Below are 22,104 nucleotides of genomic sequence, written 5' to 3'. Positions count from 1 at the left end.
TAAAGATTAATTCCACTATCCCACTTGTGTTTGTGCAATGTTTCTGGTTCTGAAGTTTCACAGAGAATGTAAACTATTTGTTAATCCCGGATCATGTTCTCCTTTTTCTTTAGCCATGCTAATTGTTAACTGCTTACACGGATGGGAAGCAGCTCTCGTTCAAGGCATTGCAGATCAGGGCGTAGCCGGGAGGAAGGCAAACCAAAAGCCTAGTGCAGATAGCACTGTAGTCGTTATCCAGTGTCCTCCTTTTCTTTCTTTCTCTGCAGATTAATTAATGCAGCTTTTCCACTGTGTAGGTTGCTTCTCTCTTTCTGTCTGATCATTAGCCACTCCAGTACATTCTTTAATCATTAATACAGGAAGGAACGTGTGTCATTTACCAAAAGGCTTCATTCCCAATGAGAATAAAAGTAAGGAAACAGAACGTGATGAAACAGACGATCCTTAGACATGGTTCCTTAGCCATGATGTCCTACGTGTGACTTTCCATGTGATTGTGTAGCGTTGAGTATAGTACTCAACATGCAATTTGTCTCACCTTCTACTTCACCATCAGTTTCTATTTGGAAAGAGGCCAAGCTTTAGAAAAACATGGACTCATCTTTCAGAGCGTGAAGATGTACATCTCTAAACACTGTGCGTGTAAAGCTCGTGAGAATGCAATGTGAATCCTACGTCACGCAACACACACTGGCAGCCGCAGGCCGCATGGGAAACACTTGAGCTGTAGATGATAGTCTGCTGAAGTATTTAGTCACCTGTCAGGGAGTGTGTGTGTATGTGTGTGTGTGTGTGTGAGTGCATGAGGGATCAGCCTGGGGTGTATTAAGGGCTATTAGAGGGAATTCTCCCACTGTTGTGGGTTAGATGGAGTGTGAAACTGCAGCTGACATTTAGTGCGTTTGTGTGTGTGTATGTGTGTGTCTGTGTGTGTTGACTCTTGACTCTGGAAGTCACTAAAAGCTCATCAGATCAGTTCATCAAGCCAATTAGAAACACTGACTAGCACCAGAGGAGACTGATAAAGTGTCAATGTTTGCACTTTGCGCTTGAAGTGTTTCCGACTATAGGACTGTGTACTTAATAACCTGTCCTCTCATAGTTTTCATAGTTGACAAAGGCTGCAAATTTCCAGCTTTAATTCTTTTTAGGCTATTTATTGGGGCTCAATTCATTGTTCGGTTGAGGTCAGGGCTTTGTGCGGGCCATTTGACTTCTTCCACTCCAACCTTGGCAAACCATGTATTTATGGACCACGCTTTGTGCATGGGGGCATTGTCATGCTGGAACATGTTTGGTCCCTTACTTACAGTAAATGGAAACCTTAATGCTACAGCATACAAAGACAACCTAGACAATTGTGTTTACAACTTTGTGGACTTACAACAGTTTGGGATAAGCTCAATTATGGGTGTGATGGTCAAGTGTCCACATACTTTTGGCCAAATAGTGTATTTTCATTCTAACAAAATACATTTAGCCTGCATTCTTTACCATCTGCCTCACTGTTATTTCTGTCATCTCAGCTAGTCGACAGCTCCCCACAGCGCTGACTACTGAATGTATTATGCATATTATACATATGCGTATTAGACATTACCTAATGTCTAATACACATATGTATAAGAGTCACACAACAGTGTTGTCAAAAAGAAATGTAAATTTAAAGGAGCAACACATACAGTTGAAGAGAGACTGGAACAGAAATTTGCTACGGCATCTTTTCTTCCAGACAATCTGTTTCCATCAGCCTTTATTACATCTTCTGTTTATACATACAGGTTTTATTGTACACAACTTTTTCCATTTGCATAAAAGCAGGTGGATGCAAACTGTCACTTTGTATTTATCTCAGCAGCCTGAAACTCAGCAGTGTAAGTGAGTGTGTGTGAAAGTGTGTTCAGGTGAGGCAGCGATACGACCTGACAGCAGGAACGTCGTGTTTCATTCCTGGCAGAAGCGAAGCGTGAGTCCTCCCACACTCTGCTCTTTTCTCAGTAGCGTTCAGAAAAGCGGCTGACATGCCGTAGCGGTGTCACCTCCATGTCTGCTTCTGCCATCCCTTGTTCCTTGAGACACAGAGAAACAGATTACAGTGTAGGGTGGGAGAGAAAATACCCAATTTCTCTAACACCATCTGTCTCATTTCAGCAAAGGGTTTGCTAATCCTGTGCTAACAGGTACGTCTTAGCATGACTATTAGCTAATAAAGACTATATCCTGTTATCAGCAAATTTCCCAAAATGCATGTGAACAGTTGTGTGTTTCCATTAGCTGCTGTTCCCTCAGGAGTTTTTTCAGATCTGTCGTCCATCCAGATCCAATTACAGTGGGAAAGCGCACATGTGGTTCATGAGCTATAATGTCACCAAAATTTCATTTTGACGATTGTACTGAATAACTTGCTTAATGGAGCAAATCCACAAAAACGTGTGTCCACAAATCCACAAAACCATGTAAGTAGACAACAGAAAAATGTACAGAAGCACCTCCACTTTCACCCTCATCAATAAATCCAGATTATATGAATATGATAATCAGAAACACCCACAAGCGTACATGCCTGTATTTGCATAATGGACCCTGATAGGCAATAACGCTTGTCTGTGACATGTTCAGTAGTAACTCAGATTTTCTAGGGGGTTCTCAGGTCTCTGTTTTTCTGAAAAGCAATTAATTCCCCAGAAGGGATTTCATAATAGAAACGTAATATTAGAAAAGTAAAGTTAAGATCAGACTAATGTAGCAATAGATACCTGAGTTATCAGAAGGCAGAGACATGGGTAGAGATTCAGATAGAATGAACCATCCTTCATTTTCTCTTTCTATCTGTTTCTTTGTCTCATTTAGATTCTCTCTCTCTCTCACTTTCTCTCACTTTCTCTCACTCACATTCTCATGCTCCCTCTCTCTTACTGTAACTGTGCTGTCTCATGTACTTATTCTTCCCTTTCTCACTTCAATTCAGTTCAATAGCTTTATTGGTTTGACAAAATTACAATGTAAAATTACAAATAACAGTGATTTGAATAGTAACAACTAAATAATAATAATAATAATAATAATAATAATAGAACAAGCCTTTAACTTGTTAGGAAGCTGGGGTCGGCCATGATACAGCACCCCTGGAGAAGAGAGAGTGAAGGCCTTGTTCAAGGGCCCAAAAGTGGCAGCTTGACAGTGCTGGGGTTTGAACCCCCTACCTTCTGATCAGTAACCCAGAGCCTTAACTGTTGAGCCTTAATAATGATGATGATAATGATGATGTCGTCGTCGTCCTGGGTTGAACAGTTACCGCCTCTCAGCTTGGTAAAGTAACTATTAAACCCACGACTGCAAAGCCCTCCAGAGAGTGGTGCGCTTAGCTGAGCGCATCTCCGGGTCTGCTCTCCCCTCTCTGCATGACATCTACACCAGACGATGCAGTACAAGAGACTCCAGCTCTTCAGAGACTCCACCCACCCCGGTAACTGTCCGTTCAGCCTGCTGCTGTCGGGCAAGCGCTTGTGTTGTCTGATGGCTAAAACTGAGAGGCTCAGGAGGAGCTTCTTCCCTCAGGCCATCAGACTCATCTATAGGGATCTGTCTACCACTCAGATACCTTAAGCCTCCATAAAGACTCTCCAGGCACTCTACACTCCATTGACACACCACACACTGCACTTTGCACTTTGTATTGTTACTACTTGTAACATACTTGCATATTTTGTAAGCGCAACATACTTGCATATTTTGCACCTTCCTTTACATATTTTTCTTATTTCTTATTTCTTAATATTTCTTTTTTTTTATTCACTTCTGGTTTTTAACTTAGTTATTGTAATGTCCAGTCGAAAGAGGAGTGGAGCAGGTTTTCATTTCACTGCAAGTTATATACTGTGTATAACTGTGTATGTGACAAAATCTTGAATCAGGAATAATAATAATAATAATAATAATAATAAACATCATCATCATCTTTTCTCATGCTCTCTTATGCCTTTTCTCTCTATCTCTATATCTCTGTTTCCTTGTTCTGACATATTTACTCAGCCATCAGCACCAGGCATTTGAGCATCAAGTGTGTGTGTATGTGTGTGTGTGTGTGGGCATGGGTTTTTGGACGCAGGTTGACACTTAAATGTCTATCTGTATGAGGTGCCATTCAGGAAATAATTCATATGCATATAATGGGTTTGGTCCATGTATACTGGCTTTTAAACATATCTATTGGATGATCATACATATTGTTTTTGTTGCTAATTTTTTTTTTTTACATAGTGACTGTAAGAAACATTTTTTGCTTTAGCTGGATTGTTTATTAACACATGTTTTCTGAAGTACTGGTTTACTAATATTGATTTGTTATGATACGTATTGTTCTGTATACACCAATTAGCTGGAATCTATACTGGTTTATTTACATTGGTTTATATATACATAGGTTCATATACATTGGTTTATAAATGTCCCTTTTTCAGGATACTGTATTTTAAAGGTGTTTAAAGATTTTGTAAAATCAAAATAAACTTTACGGATCTTTTAATGGAAAGGGTTTAAACAATGTTTTCCATGCTTGTTTAATGAACCATAAACAATTAATGCACATGCACCTGTGAAGCAGTCATTTTAGACACTAACAGTTTACAGAGGGTAGGCAATTAAGGTCACAGTTACAGTACAACTTAGGACACTAAAGAAACCTTTCTACTGACTCTCAAAAACACCAGAAGGAAGATGCCTAGGGTGCCTGCTCATCTGTGTGACCGTGCCATAGGCATGCTGCAGGGAGGCATGAGTATTACAGACGTGGCCAGGGCAATAAACTGCAATATCTGTAACGTGTGACGCCTAAGACAGCGCTACAGGGAGACAGGAAGGACAGCTGATTGTCCTCGAGGTGACAGACCATGTGTAACGTCACAGCTGCCCGAGTTACACCAGGAGCACACAATCCCTCCATCAGTGCTCAGACTGTCCGCAATAGGCTGAGGGAGGCTGGACTGGGGGCTCGTACGCCTGTTGTAAGCCAAGTCCTTACCAGATGTCACTGGCAACAGCGTCACCTATGGGCACAAGCCCACCTGTGCTGGACCTGACAGAACTGACGAAAAGTCCTCTTCACTGACGAGTTGCGGTTTTACAGTGTAAACCCATATTACAGTGTAAACCCATATGAGGATGGGTTCTCTGTTGAGTCTGTTTCCTCTCAAGGTTTCTTCCTATCACCATCTCAGGGAGTTTTTCCTTGCCACCGTCGCCCTGCTTCCTCATCAGAGACGTCACACACACACACACACACTTCACTTTAGTTTTGTTTGTGTAAAGCTGCTTTGAGACAATGACCTTTGTAAAAAAGTACTATACAAATAAAAATGAATTGAATTGAATTTTGTCTCACCAGGGGTGATGGTTGGACTGGCATTTATCATTGAAGGAATGAACGTTACACTGAGGCCTGTACTCTGGAGTGGGATTAATTCGGAGGTGGGGGGTCCGTCATGGTCTGGGTTGGTGTGTCACAGCATCATCGGACTGAGCTTGTTGTCATTGCAGGCAACCTCAACGCTGTGCGTTACAGGGAAGACATCCTCCTCCCTCATATGGTTCCCTTCCTGCAAGACAGGAATGTCAGTGTTCTGCCATGGCCAGCGAAGAGGCCGAATCTCAGTCCCATTGAGAAGCACGTCTGGGACCCATTGGATCGGAGGGTGAAGGCTAGGGCATAGGAATTTGCAAATGCCTTGTTGGAAGTTTGCTGGAAATAAAGGCAGTTGAAAGTGAGAGGATGTTTCTTTTTTTGCTGAGTTTATATAAATTGGTTCTTATGCATTAGCTCATTATATATATATATATATATATATATATATATATATATATATATATATATATATATATATATATATATATATTAGATAGATAGATAGATAGATAGTAGTCCATGTACACTGGTTCTTATATATTGGTTCATCTACACTGGATTGCATGCTTTGGTTCATATACAGTCGGGTCCATAAGTATTTGGAAAGTGACTCAATTTTCGTAATTTTGCCTCTGTACACCACCACAGTGGATTTGAAATGAAGCAATCAAGATGTGATTGAAGTGTAGACTTTCAGCTTTAATCCAGTGGGTTTAACAAAAATATTGCCTTAACCATTTAGGAATTACAGCCATTTTTTACAGAGTTCCTCCATTTTCACAGGCTCAAAAGTAATTGGACAACTGACTGATAAGCAGTTTCATGGCCAGGTGTGGCCTGTGTTCTCATTATTTCATGACGAATGAAGGAGATAAATGTCTGGAGTTAAATCCAAGTGTTATTTTTGCATTTGGTAGCTGTTCATGGGAACTGTCAATATGCAGTCCAAAGAGGTGTTGATGCAAGTGAAGGAGGAGATCATTAGGCTGAAAAAACAAATGGCACCCCATATATCTGGCTTTGTCTCTCTGTCATTCTGTCTATATTCTTCATTTTCCTTTGGCATGTTTTCTCTTCAATGCTTTTTGTTCTCCATGTTATCTGTGAATTTAATGCCCTGCATGATTGTGGATTTTGGACTGTTGGCATTCCAAATAAAAAGTCTCCACATTTATTAAACTACCAAATATCGACCGAAAATCTAGTCACATGTGGTTATTGCATTACTATAAAAAGTAAAATCTATATCATTATAAAAACGTTACTGTGCTTTGTAGGTCATAAGCTATTTGCCATTTTTTTCCAAGGTAAACTATGAAGCACATAGGGTACTGGACAGGCTAACGTTTGCCAAGGCAATGTAACTGTTGCTAGTATAGAGGAGAAAAAAACAGGCTAGCTACAACTGCTGTAAATATTATAATGTAATAAAAATATGATGTAATTTAATATAATGTAAAATGACCACTGTGGCCTTAAACGTACGTGCACTCATGCTTTATAATATAGATGCTTTATAATATAGATCTAATGTTAAAATGCATTATGCAGTAATTTAATAAAAGTCAGAGATCGGTAGAAATCTTAAACTGTAAAAAAAAATAATAATAGTAAATCAAAATGACCCTCTTGGATGTTCCAGATGTTAAGTTTAACAGGGCAGGAGTGGATTTGTGTGTGATTCTTACTGCACAAATCCCTATGCACGTCAATCTGTGTATGTGTGTGTGTGTGAGAGAGAGAGAGAGATTAGGGTCCTCCAGTACCTCTGGCTTCATTGTGTCCATAGAGGGTCCTCCCTACCTATGTTAAGCCATTTATTGAGGGTTTCCTGGCGTCTCCCACACTCGGCTTTAGAACTGAGACAATGGTGAAGTGTGAGAAGCGGACAGTTTATTGAAGCCGTCTGTAACAGTACGCTCAGGTTACATACTAACACTCAGTCTCTATGCACACCTGGTGTGAGCCCCACCCAATGCTATTACATCATTACAGTGCCATTTCACTGAGGTCACACACACACACACACACACACACACAAACACAGCAGAGCCATTGCATCAGCATCCTTCTTTCCTTTCTGGGTTTTTTCGACATATGTTGTAATTAATTTGTAGTCATTTATATTTATATATTTGTTATTGTAATTTAGTTTTTCTTTTAATTTCATGAGTTTGTTTTTGTTTTCTTCACTGTTTAGGTGGAGGCTCTAAATAAGCCCTTTGGGTTTTCTGCCTCTCCCTGCACAGTATATGGATTGTTTTTTTTTTTGTTGTTGTGTTCCTTTATTATATCTATTTTACGCTTGTGCAAAATAATAAATAAATAAATAAATCTTTACACAGCTTATATCATGCAGGGAAGGGTAAATATGTCCTAACAGATGCAAAGAAAAAGACATATGTATATATGGTATATATATTATATATTATTACAACCAATTCCCTTTTCTTAAAGTGATATTAGTGAATAAATAACCTGTATGTGTGTAACCTGTTCTATCCTCTCATCAGTTTGTGGATCCTCTCAGCTGTAATATTTCCCCCATCCTCCTTGACATACAGTATGTGTTATAATTCTGACAGATTTTTAAATTAGGTCTGGAGACTGAGAGGGCCAGGACACAATGTAGGCTTCTTTCTTTTGCTCCTTTTTTCACCCAGAACAATGGGAACAAACTGTCTAATGTATAAATGTATCCCTATATATATTCTTTTTTTTTGGTTTAAATAGTAAAATCCGGTTGGCATGGACGACTTAGCCATCAGATTGTGTGTCCGAAGCACAACAATAGATATTTGACAGTAGATATTTATTTTTGAAACTAGTAAGATGCATTTCAGTCATTTAACATGCAGTGACATCGACACACCAAGATCATTAGTGCCCCCAGTTCCAGTTCAGTCATTAGCATATATTCATTGGTGTATGTGGTGCGTGTTAGTGTTAAACACACTACTGAGGCATAAATTCTTTTGTTCTGTACTCACTGAGCTCGATTTACACCAAGCCAGTGTTTCCCACACTATCGGCTGTCAGGGAGAGACTGATAACACACCTTGAGATTGCTTCTGTTTGCTTTTCACACACACACACACAATGTTTGTCTTACTATGCCAACTTACTTGTCTTACTAACCCTAACCTTAACCTCTGTAAACAAACAAACAAAAAAAAACTGGGCATGGCATTTGCCTTCTATAGTCTGCCATATCAGCATATATATATATATATAGATATAGATATAGATAGATAGTGACATATAGTGGATATAAAAATCTACACACCCCTGTAAAAATGGCAGGTTTTTATGAAGTAAAAAAAAAAAAGAAAAATATATAAATTATCAGATCTTTTCCCATCTTTAATGTGAAATTGCAGAGTATACAAATAAAGAGAAAAACAGTCAGAAACAGTCAGAACAGTCATAAAAAAGGAAAAATATAAAAAAACTTAACCTAGTTGCATAAGTGTGCACACCCCTAAACTAATAATTTGTTGACTCACCTTTTGAATTTAAACACCACTCATTTGAACACCACTCAGTCTTTTTGGATAAGAGTCTATCAGTGTGGCACATCTTGAATTAGCAATATTTCCACACTTTCTTGCAAAAACTTTCTGGATCCATCAAACTGTAAGGGCATCTCCTGTGCACAGCTTGCTTCAGGTCACTCCACAGATTTTCAGTTGGATTCAGGTCTGGGCTCTGGTTATGTCATTCAAGAACTTTGATCTTCTTTTGGTTAAGCCATTCCTTTGTTGATTTGGATGTATGCTTTGGGTCACTGTTGTTCTGAAAGGTGAAATTCCTTTTCATCTTCAGCTTACTAGCAGACACCTGAAGGTTTTACACTAAAATCTACTGGTATTTGTAGCTATTCGTGATTCCCTCTACCTTGATAAAAGCCATGGTTGTGGCTGAAGAAAAGCAATCAGTAATCAGTACTTGTCAGATATTGCTGCAGCTCCTTTAATGTTGCTGTAGGTCTCTTGGCAGCCTCCCTGTTAAGTTTTTGTCTTGTCCTTTTGTAAATTTTGGAGTGATCTCCTGTTCTTGGTGATGTCATGGTGGTGCTCCATTTTCTCCACTTGTTGATGATGGCGTTCGTGGTTCTCCATGGTACATCTAATGTTTTGGAAATTCTTTTTTACCCCTCTCCTGATTGATACCTTTTGACAAGTGAGATACCATACAGGTTTTGTAAGCTCTTTGTGGACCATGGCTTCAGCAGTCAGATAAAACCAAGAAGATGTGAAGAAAATCTTAAAGAAACAACCGGTCTTTATTTGAGGTTAATCAGAATAATTTCATTGAGGATGGCTGTATGATAATTACTTCTGAACATGACATTGAATGTGATTGGTTCATTCTGAACACAGCCACATCCCCTATTATAAAACGGTGTGTGTGTGTATATATATAGATAGATATAGATAGATAGATAGATATAGATAGATATAAATTAAGAGAAATGACAGAGATCTGTCTATACAGACTGCTGACACTGTGTGTGTGTGTGCCTGTGTGTGTGTGCGCAGAGGACCAGATCCCTCACGGTTTCCCCACCATAGACATGGGTCCTCAACTGAAGGTGGTGGAGAGGACCCGCACAGCCACCATTCTGTGTGCAGCAAGCGGGAACCCAGACCCTGAAATCTTCTGGTTTAAAGACTTTCTCCCTGTCGACATCAACGGCAGCAATGGGCGAATCAAACAGCTGCGCTCAGGTATGAGAATCAGCAAAACACACACAAACAATTAAACATGAAATGCACATATGATATAATCAATTAATCTTTTTTTGAAGGTTTCATAAAGCTCGTAACAGTTAAAATAAGTATCCACTTGGTTGAACTAATAAAATTGGTGAGGTATTTGAGTTTGAGTATATCTGTTTTTGCATCAGCTGAGTCAAGTCATTTAGTTTCCCTGTAAAGTTTCTCAGGTGTAACAGGTCAAATGGGCTTGTTACTTAAAAAAAAAACGTGGAAATGTAGAAAAATCACTTGGAAACTCATTAACTTATAAACTATGAACTTAATTAACACTGGACACCAGTACGTCATCCCTGATTATGTATGACAGTATGATCCTATATGAGTGATGTGTCTTTATTCCTACTGCTTTCGGTCAGTAAGAACATACTTTTATTAGACTTAGTTTCACTATGGAATAAGAACAGTTCCTGGTAGTGCACCCGAATCTTTGTATTTGACCAAAAGTACAACAAGAATTTCAATTCAATGGCTTTACAAGCAAACAAATATTAATTATTGTGACCTGTAAAGCTGTAACATAGGTTACGCAATAACCCAACTCTCTAATTTTGACCAGCTTGATTATAATCTCCAATCCGTCATGCAGTGAGTGCACATTTATGTCATTTAAGTGCAGTATTTGTTCCTAAAACAAGAACTACTCTGAAATGATAAGACTGGAGTCTAAAGCTATTTATATCAGGGAATGCTAATTATAATATACTTTTATGGACTTTTCCTGGCTCCCATTAAAATATCACAGCTATAATTGTGTGTGTGTGTGTGTTTGTGTGTGTGTGTGTGTGTGTGTGTGTGTGTGTGCTGTGTAATAAAAAGAGTCTTCTCAAGGCCAGAACATGTTTCTGTTTAGCCATAATTAGCGAATTAGTGATGCTTCTTTAGAAGTCGATCAACAACTTGTTTACAGTCCAGCAGATATGTGATATGCAAGAGAGAGACATGGACAGAGCTGGAGAGAGAAACGGCAGACCAAAATAAAAAAAGAGAGACATAAAACATAGAAGGAGAAGAAGAGAAAGAGAAAGAAAGCAATCTTCACTTCAGTTATGTTTTTGCCTTATTTCTTCAAGAAAGTGAACAGCATCATTGCACCAGCTGAATTTTTACCGTGACTGTGCAGAAAATTTACACATAGCCAGAAGCTGTAAAGTCAAATACTAGACTGTTTCTATGGTAACTACTTTTAACATAAGCTAGTTCATTGGAATGGTCTATCATATTTACAATGAGCAGGATTTTACATGGTACGAACTCATCACAGCCATCTGTGGTCAGGAGAACAAGGGAGCAAAATTGGCCGTGCTCTCTGGGTGAGAGGAATGACATATTCTCTCTCTCCCCTGTCAATCATAGTGCACTGTAAACTATTTACTGTAGATTTTTACAGTAATTCACTGGCAACCTGGGTTGGCAATAAAGCTTCTCATGTCTCGGAGGAAGCACGCGTTAGCCTTCACGCTCCCTGATTGGTAGCTGTCATGCGATAGAGGAGAGCTGGCTGGTGGGTGAAAAAAAAATGGGAGAAAATGCTGTATGCATTTTTTCAATATGTCCCATTTCAATGTTTCCCTCTTTCGACAGGTCTTTCCATTTTTTCCCCTATTTTTCAGATGTACATTATCCTTTTGTGTCAGCCCTTATAGCATTGCTGTAGAGTAGAGTGCTTAAAGATTGGTCACACAAACAGAAGATTCACAGTTTATGCATTCTATTTATTAATGTGTACATATTCTGCAATATCCATAATTTTTATGCTTTTGTGAACAAAAACATATACTGTTAGCCTAGCGAACATATGCAGCAAGACTTTTACCTGAGGTTTAAAAAAAACTGTCATTTTTTATAATCAAAATTCCATGATATGTGTCATATCGAATTGGTGCATAAATTTTATACACTGTGTATATATTCTGCGTAGAATACCACCATGGAATAATATAATTTTTTTGCTGGTAAATTTCTAAGAAGAGGCTCCATGGAACTAAAATTACACTTTAATTGCATTGACCACAAACTGAATCTCAGTGGGTTACACCATATAATTATCAACAATGCCTTGTTCCATGAACTCAGAGCAATAATAATAATAAAAAAATCATTTCTTATGTTCTAAGTACCACAATAATTGGCCACTCATGTAGAAAGTTCTTGCTTAACACAGGGAATTCACAAAGCTATTCGAATGTAAGTTATTTAAGGCTATGATCAGCATCCTAATACTTTAAAGGCGTAAAATACAAGGAATAAAGCAAAACAATGTTTTGGTCAAGCACTTTGTCATAAAACAGCATGAAAACATGTCTGTTCTTACAGCTGTGTGATTATAGTGCAGTGAGGGAGATTCCTTTCTCTGTATTGCATCATGTGTGTGTGTGCTTGTGCTGGGATTGGATGTTTTTGTCCCATCATGCTTCACTCCTCACTCTGATCTATATTCTCACTCAGCTCTATTGTGGTCTTTAAATTTTACAGTGGCTCTACTGCTACATCAAACGCACACACACACACACACACACACACACACACACACACACACACACACACACACACTGCACTTCTGTAGACTAGGAAATGTATCTTACATTTCCTCTTTTCCTGTTCTTCTCTTTCTTTGCTATACTAATTTTCTCTCTCTATATCTGATTTGCGTTTATATTACCTCACCAGGTGGTACACCAATCAGAGGTAAGAATGCTGGAAACACAAAACATCTGAACACATCATCGCCTCCTCCTCCGCTCAACATAGAGTCTACCATTGCTTCCGTCTATCATCATTTCTCTCTCTCTCTCCCTACATTTCAGTGCATGAAGGCTTCGATCATCTGCCTGATTTATTCACTTCAGAAACACCACATGAAGACAGTTAATTGGAAAGCATGATAGAGAAATATATTTAGCTTCCAATATGGTCAGGGCTGAAAATTCTAGACTGTTGAAACCATCTGAAGCAGCTTTATGGTAGAACTGAACAGATCAGCGCAGTCAGGTGACTTACAGTATGCTTTATATGAGGAGAGAAAAACAGTGAGACTCAGTGCTGCTTTAAGGAGATTTAATATCAATGATCAGTCCTTCAATGGATCATAAAATAGCTGTCTGTGTCTGTTTACTGCAGAGAGTCTAAAACTAAAATCCAAGACAGAAAGAAAAAGAACAAAAGAGGGATGAGAGGTAGGAGAAAGACAGAAAGAAAGAGAGGGAAGTATATTGAGAAGGGCTATGTCGAATTGATAAAAAGTAAGCTAGAAAAATAGTGAAAGAGAAAGTGTTCATTTGGAACAATGCAGGCTTTTCTGAATCATTTATTATTCTGTTTCGCTGCAGACAGACAGCAGACTGATGAGAATGACTTTACATCTTGCTGCTGTGAGAGAGATAGAGAAAGACTGAGTTTGTGGGTGTGTGTGGGTGTGTGTGAGTGTGTGCATCTTCAGGTGTTCATCAGAGACCGAGATGTCTGCAAGAAAGAAAAGATACTGATAAATTATGGAGAGACTGATATTAAGATATTAATATGTTCAACTCTGTTAAGTCTCCCCTAAGTCTCTACAATCCCATAATCCTTGGATATTCTTTTAATTTGTCAATGTGGACACTTATATCTATCCCATGATGCATTTCAGGAAGTGCTTCTGAAATCCAGCACCAAAACATGGCTTCTTTTAATATGTGTGCTTCCATCAGTCAACTGCATGATGGGTGTTGCAGTTCCACGGCGTTACTACACTGAAGCATCACGTATATTCACGGGACTAACTGTCTGTCACAATTAAACATCATGTACATGTTTTATTCAAATGTGTTGTGAAATATGTATGTCAAAAACAAAAGATCCAGAAACCTAGAATCAGGTGGGTGCTTGAGATTTAACCAGTACATTGTGGTGTGTGCCAGTGTGGTAGCTACTCTGCCCTGATGTCATAAATACTGGTCATTGCACAAAATCACACATGCAATCATATTCATATGCCAGATTTAAATGATTGAAATATATTTAATATATCATTAAAATGATTTGCTTAGGGTAGCTAGCTGATTTGAAATTACCATTAAACAATACCTAGCATTGCAAACAGGGACTGTCATTGTAGTATTTTAGCTAAATATAAATAGCAAGCTAGCTAGTGATTCCATGTAATACGGTATTAAGTGTAACTAGCTGGCTAGCGTTACACTGAAGTATTGTCAAATAGCTAAATATCAAGGTAGCCTGGTTGTTAGCTACTATCACTCTATAAAATAAAGCTAGTATTACACCAAGATACTTCATTGCAGTATATAAAGATTACCAATAGAACCCATATAGCCAGCAAGCTCAACACAAATTAGACAGGGGAGACAACCTCGATCACAACACCAAGGCTGTATCTTCATTCTGTACTTTGCATCTGGATGATTATATCATTGAGAAATTGCTCCAGTTCAATGACCATGCACTTTATTATTAATTGCTGTACACATATATCATAGGCTTAAAGTCCCAGGGAACAGAATTACAGTCATTTAGTATTTAATAACTACAAGTATGATACTGGACTTGGCGACAAATCTTTGAACTGTCCATGCATGGTCTAATATTCTAACATGCACACTTGTTTGACATCAGGACTACCTGCCTGCTGCACCACTCAAACAGAAGTAATAACAACTGAGTATGTGGGGAGATTCAAGATTATTTAACCCTACTTGTACCAACTGGCGACATGGAGGCAAAGTAGATAGCACTCACAGCTCCAGAGTCCCTGGTTCGATCCTGAGCTTGTGTTACTCTCTGTGTTTCGCAGGTTCTCCCCATGTCCATATGGGTTTCCTCCAGACCCTTCGGTTTCCTTCCACCTCCTAAAATAAAAACATGTCAGTAGGTTGATTGGCTACTATAAATTGCCCCTAGGTGTTGATGCAAGTGTGTATGTGGCAATCCATCCAGGGAATATTCTTGACTCACATTCATATTCTTACATTCAGACAATTGAAAGTCACCAATTATTCACTGTTACTGTATATTTATTAAACTAATCAGTTTTAGGTTCTCTGGGACTTTAAAAAGGACAATGAGTGATGATTATATCACTACAGGTACAGCTTATCTTTACAAGCTGGCAGCAATTGCTGTCCTTTTTAAAGAGGCTGCCAGTGTCTTTGTCTTTAAGCCAGATGGATCCATACAGCAACACAGACATGTTGGAACAGTCTCCAGCATAGTACAGACCTGCTGGACTTGAATAAATGCAAAGCCTTTATTTAGTGTGTAGCGGAACCCTGTAAATACACTCTTTAGATTGGGAGCTGTCTGCTTTTATTTGAAGGATACATAAGTAGATTTGTGACCTCTACCCATGAATCCGACTCGGATGTTTCAAAACTCAAGTCAGGGCATGACTGTGTTCTTGTTTTATAGCAATGTGCCTGTGGTTGTGTGACCTGCTGTGTTGTTTTCAGGTGCGTTGCAGATAGAGAACAGCGAGGAATCAGATCAGGGAAAATATGAGTGTGTGGCGACGAACAGCGCCGGGACACGATACTCCGCTCCGGCTAATCTCTATGTCAGAGGTAAGAGATGTCCAGATTGGACACAAAACAACAATGAACAGGACAAAATGTTAAATATCACCAAGTACAACTTGATAAATATCTAACTCAAAATGTCATGCTGTTCGTCCTCCTCCTGCTCTCCACAGCTCTAGCTTGATTCAAATCAGGATGAGAAACAAACACACACACACACACACCTCCTTTTGCCTTATTTGAACTAAAAACTACAGTCAGTCATTTCTTTTAGGGAAGATGAGTCCACTGCTCATTTCCAATTTTCGTGCCTTTTTTTTTTAAATCAGTGTTTTCAAATCCAGGACCTCAAACACACACCATGAAGACCTGGGTAATTAGTTGGATCAGGTGTGTTAAAGTGTGTGCAGTAGATTGCTAAATTCTATAGTGCTGTTGACCTCTAAGACTGGGGTCTGGTACATGTGGATTAAAGTAGTCTATCTGTCATTGGTCTTAACTTCACTGGTCTTACACATTGTACCTTTGATTTACTGGAACAGTTTGTAATATTTAGAGCCCTCTGCCATCTGACAGGAGAACTGCGACTGCAGTGAAAACAACTGCAGGCCTTAACCTTCCCTTCTCTCAACTAACCCTAACCCTAACCCCCTATGAAGCTATGTATGTCTTGTGAGTTTCCCCTTTTAGATCTAGAGCATGACAATTCAATTACAAACTATGCCTCTAAATATCAGGGATGTTTGTGTATTAACACAACGGCATTAATGAGATTCTGAAACTCCAACCAAGTAGGTGAGAGAAGGTCAGGAGTTTTCTGAATACACATTGATGAGGCTCAACGTACAGATGAGGGTCAAATACAAACAGGTAAGGTTCAGGTAATAATCCTATACATGTTAGGCTCACGTGCAGGTGATATAACACTCACTGTAGAGATGAGGATAATTTGAGGTAAAAGTCAATAATCATATGCAGGTAAGACTCACATTAAATAGGTAAGGTAAGAGTCACTCACTGTGGGTTAATGTGAAGTCCAGGTAAAGTAAGAGTCAGGTCCATGTGAGATGATGGGGAACAGGTTAGGTTAGGCTCAGGAAGTACAGATACAGGTGAGGTAAAGGTTGGGAAGTTAGGAACAACTCAGGTAAGGGTCAATTTGTGGTAAACATTACATACAGAGGTAAGAGTGATGTGAAAGTGAGGTAAAGGTTAGACACAGCTGAGGATTATGTACAAATGACAGCCAGGTAAATGTAATGTATTGGATAAGGAACTGATGATTAACAGTACAGCTGAGGATCATGTATAGGTAGGGGTGAAGTTCAAGTGAAGTAAATGTCACATATAGTTAAATATAGGTGTGGTACGCTCTCAGAAATATAGGTACCAAATTGTCTTTGGAGTGGTTCCATCAAGGGTACATCCCTTATACCTATAGTGTACGTCTGTTTCCTGGGACCGTGCATGTGGTGAACCTTTAACTAGCTATTAAAGAAAAGCGTTACATTTTTAAAGGTATATTCACATTTCCAAGAAATATATATACATATGCACACTAAATTTACCAAAGTTGTGCCCTTGATGGTACCACTACAGCAATAAAGAGATTACGTCTAAGAGTGTATAAGAGAAATGGATAAGGATCAAATACAAATCAGACGAGAATGGTATAGCTGATAGGTAAGGGTCTGCTATGGTTGAGGTTGAGGTTAAGGTCTGGAACAGGTGAGGGAATAGTCTTGTAGGGTGTAAGCATTGTACGCAAGTGAAGAACATTTATAGGTAAGTGTCAAGGGTTGGTACAAGTAGGGTACAAGTCAGGTATCAGGTCAAGAGTTTGTACCTTAGGAAAGGTAATGGAAATAGTCATGTAGCGGTGAGGTTATGGTGAGTGACAGGAAGTTGAATATAAAGTGGAGCTACACCGTGTGTGTATGTGTGTGTGCAGCATGCCTGTAAGGTATGACTGTAAGGTTGCTGCAGGACGAAGGGGGGAATTCCGGATGAGAAGTAGGATGAAGTTTGAATATTTCAAAGGGAATTCTGCCTTCACCTGTTTCCACTTCACACCACAGTTTGATCTCAAAGAATACCTCTCCACTGATTCTGTGATCTCTATTAAGGGATTATTTTTGGGCAGAATGTGGTTGTAGTTCCGCTAAGGTTTAAGATACAGACATGAGATTTTCAATGAGACAAGTTGCAACCAGTTGTAATGATTGTAAATCTTGAGTGTTAATAAACACCAACATGAGCTGAAATCTTGGATACTCTTTCCATAAGACACTTCAGGTTTAAAACATAGTGGCAGTCTACCTTCTTGAGATAGACCACTTTCCCTGCTGATAAATAGATGGAGAAAAGGCAATGGTACTTTTAATGATGGAGAGAAATAGTGTATGGTGATCTGTGCTGAAAACCGAACAGGGATAAACCAGCTTTCTGTCATTGTCCTGTTTGTTAACAATTCCAACACACAACTACTATTTGTTCGTGCAGGCAAAAAGCTAACCAGAGCTAACGTACTAGGAATCAACTGAGTCTGAATCTGGGTCATAAGATTTAGTGCAAAAAGAAGATTTTCTGTATAGATTGTTTTGTCTGGCATTGGCATAAATACGCCTGTCTGAAGAAAGTGCGTATCTGAGTTTGTGTTTGTTTGGTGTATCATATAGTGAGGTTTGTTGTTGCTGTTGTTGTTGTGTGTGCGTGTGTGTGTGTGTGTGTGTGTGTATGTGTGTGTGGTTCTTTCCTCATTTATTCCCCCATCCTGTTTATTCACCCTGATAAGATTCTGAACCAGAAGCTCCAATAGCACATGCAGAGCAGAAATCATATCCACCGAAATGGAGACCTTTTGCTTTTGATCTGAACTCAGACCACACACCTTAAGATGTGGCAACGGATGGAACACACACTCAGAACCTTGGCCTTTTGATGACATTCAATATATATTTATGAGTCTGTAATCGGGATCAAATTCCTTATTTGTAACCTGCATATGTGTGTGTGTGTGTGGGTGTGGGTGTGGGTGTGTGTGTCCGTGTGTATGTGGTCTGAACTGAGATTCTTTGCTTTACGTGTGAATATAAGCCTTATATATAAAACACACAGTGGATATAAAAAGTCTACACACCCCTGTTAAAATGGCAGGTTTTTGTGATATATAAAAAAGAAACTAAGATAAATCATGTCAACTGTTTCCACCCTCAATGTGAAATTACAACATTTAAAAATTCAGTGAAAATCAATCAGAAATATTTTAGGGAAAAATAGGAACAATAAAAACTTACAACAACCTGGTTGCATAAGTGTGAACACTGTTTTATAATAGGGGATGTGGCTGTGTTCAGAATGAACCGATCATATCTCAATCTCATGTTCAGAAGTAATTATCATACCTCAATGAAATTATTCTGATTAACCTCAAATAAAGACCAGCTGTTTCTGTAGGATCTTCATGGTTTTATCTGACTGCTGAAGCCATGGTCCACAAAGAGCTTACAAAACCTGTATGGTATATCACTTGTCAAAAGGTCTTGATCAGGAGAGGGGTAAAAAAGAATTTCCAAAACATTAGATGTACCATGGAAAACATGAAGTATGTCATCAACAAATTCAGAAAAATGCGCACCACCATTACATTACCAAGAACAGGACGTGCCTCCAAAATTTACAAACAGACAAGACAAAAACTTACCAGGGAGGCTTCCAAGAGACCTACAGCAACAAAAAGAAGATGCAAGAATATCTGACAAGTACTGATTACTCTCTACATGTGACAACAATCTCTCATACAGTATTCTTCACATGTCTGGGCTATTGGGTAGGGTGGCTAGATAGAAGCCCTTTCTCACAAAAAATATCCAAGCCCAACTAAATCACCCCAAACCATGTGGCAAAATTTCTAATGGTCTGTTGAGACCAATCTCAAAAGGTATAATAATTCCTAAAGTTATGTTTGGTGTAAAAAAAAAAAAAAAAAAGCACATCACCAGAACAACACTATACCCACCGTGAAGCATGGTGGTGGCAGCATCATGCTTTATGGCTGCAAATAGCTACAAATACCAGTCAATTTTAGTGCAAAACATTCAGGCGTCTGCTAGTAAGCTGAAGATAATGGCTTAACCAAAGAAGATCAATGTTTTGGACAGATCTAGAGCAATCTAGTTTTTGCTAGAACATATTGCTAAGAAAAAAGTCAAGATGTGTAATGCTGATATTATTAGATTAGGAGTGTGCACACTTATGCAACTAGGTTCTTTTTTTCCCTAAAAAAGTTTCCATCATTTTTCACTTAATTTGTTTACTTTGCAATTTCACATTAAAGGTGGTAAAGGTTCTGACATGATTTATGTTAGTTTCATTTTTTTACTTCACAAAAACCTGCCATTTTAACAGGGGTGTGTAGTTTTTTTTTTATTTCCATTGTATAACAAACAATATACAGTATGTGGGTTTATTTCAGTTTAATGTGTGTGCTCTTATTTGAACTTGCTTAACCTCCTCTCTCTACAGATGTGTAAAACTTAATCAGTGTGTAGGCTGCTCTGTGTGTGTATGTGATCTCTCTCCTTCTCGTTGGTGCACTTCAGCCTTTCTCTTTTTTTAATCTGTTTATATGATCCAGTCTTCTTTATTCTCACTTGTGTATGCAGGTGTGTCTCTATCTGTGTGTGTTTCTGTGTTTCTACTACTATTCCATATCTCCAGGATATACCTTGGCATATACACACTCTGTATATGGGACAGTTCATTGCTGAAATGCTTATCCTGTTCCATAAACATCTGTGCATGGTCACAGTCATCCTCATGTGCCTTAACCATTAGCAGACCCACAAGCAGCCAATTGAGGGTTCCTGCCTTCTCACTGCTTGTTAGTGCTGATGCTTAGAAACGTGTTTCCTAGTTGTGTGTGTGTGTGTATATGTGTGTGTTTGAGTCAGAAAACTATTAGATATATTCAGTCTAACTATTCAGATTTAACTGTATACAACCCAGAAAGTCACAGAAGTAAAGAATAATAGGTGCCTATGTTAAAGTTATCTTTCAACTCTATCATGTTTAGATCTTAAAGAGAAGTGTGTGTATCTCTGTGTTAAAAGATCTGTGTGTGTGTGTGTGTGTGTGTGTGTGTGTCTGTGACCTCATGTTATTATTGCTCGTCTCTTTGATGGATAAGCAGAATATTTGCCTGTTTTACTCTCTCTGTTTCTCCTTGTCTTCTCGTTCTCCCTCCTTTCCTCTACTCTCTCTCTCTCCTTCCTTCCCTCCGTCTCCATCGCATCCTGCCATCAAAATTCACTCCACTCCCCACTCTCAGACCAGCGGGAAGGTGGGTTCCTTTCTTTCTCCTTCTCTTCATCTGCATGGAGGGCCTGTGGATCGCAGTCAGGCTCTCCTCTTCGGCCCCATCCGGGGCACCTACTACAACTTAACCTCCCTTTTCTGCCCCTTTTTCCCTCCTTTGCCTCCTTGTTTCCTTCTCACCAACAATTCCAACCTCATTTGCCCCAGAATTTTTCCCAACAATCTTTGCATGCTGCACGGGTGCTCTGCTTTTTAACTGCTTGGCCATGGCTGTTGATATTTTGTCTTCCATGCATCATCTTTCATTTTCCATTCATTATGTATATACTTTACTTTTAAATGGAGTATTTTGTAGCTTAATTTGAAGTGCAGTTATTATCTTCTATGTTTCTCACATTTCTCACATTAGATACACATTAGATCAGGAAAGCCAGTTAGGCTTATTTGTTCTTCTTTTGAATGGGCAGTGTTGCCTCAGTGGTTCAAATCCCAGCACTGTTATAGCAAGGCCTTTAAAGAGCCCATGGAAATGACTCAGTGATCATGATTTGGTCCTGTATGTTAACATATAACCTTCTGAAACAGAAAGTTAGATTGGGAAATATCAAGGGGTTTGACACCCGATTGCAGGTTTAATATTATATTTTTTTAAAACCATTTTTAAGAAATGGCAAATTGTGACATTTAGGGCTGTTTGATTCCATTTTGAAGTGAACTCATATTTTGATACCGAGTGTTGGGAAGTGATGGAACTGATACCAGTAATTGATTTCACACAAAAAAAAGCTGCAAATGCTTGATAGTGAAACACCATGACAGTGACAGTTTTGCTGTAGGACTCAATCAGCACTAACAGTTATCTCATTACTTGGTGTGGAACAAACTGCCCTTGCTTAAACTAATTGTTGTTTTATGGTAATTTGAACAATTGTGAAAAAAGTGGCAGTGTAGTTAGAAATCAAATTTGGAGGGCTAATGCTATCTATGTCATCTCCTTGAGATGGTTAGCCTTAATATGCTTTAATATCAGCACTGTTTTATTATAAGTCAGTTTCTCGTCAGCAGTTTTCTATTTTATTTCGTGCTTTGCTTTCTA

The 22,104-nt window shown here is 38.8% G+C and overlaps 1 protein-coding gene across 12 annotated transcripts in view; it reads left to right on the top strand.

Moving 5' to 3' along the window:
* The window catches only part of ptprfa (protein tyrosine phosphatase receptor type Fa), a 206,338-nt gene that overhangs the window by 112,428 nt on the left and 71,806 nt on the right, over window positions 1-22,104 (top strand). For 5 of the 12 annotated variants that reach the window (XM_053232122.1, XM_053232121.1, XM_053232120.1 and 2 more), the window contains exons 5-8: window positions 9,946-10,134; window positions 12,853-12,870; window positions 15,627-15,737; window positions 21,022-21,033. In XM_053232122.1, coding sequence (XP_053088097.1) covers window positions 9,946-10,134; window positions 12,853-12,870; window positions 15,627-15,737; window positions 21,022-21,033 — 330 coding nt within the window. The remainder of the gene's footprint in view (window positions 1-9,945; window positions 10,135-12,852; window positions 12,871-15,626; window positions 15,738-21,021; window positions 21,034-22,104) is intronic. The other 7 variants (XM_053232125.1, XM_053232127.1, XM_053232130.1 and 4 more) reach the window with 3 other exon arrangements.

This window comes from Pangasianodon hypophthalmus, chromosome 2 (assembly GCF_027358585.1).
Source record: "Pangasianodon hypophthalmus isolate fPanHyp1 chromosome 2, fPanHyp1.pri, whole genome shotgun sequence".
NCBI classification, from domain to species: Eukaryota; Metazoa; Chordata; class Actinopteri; order Siluriformes; family Pangasiidae; genus Pangasianodon; species Pangasianodon hypophthalmus.
The sequence above is the reverse complement of the archived record's forward strand: the minus strand, read 5'-3'. Positions and strand labels throughout refer to the sequence as shown.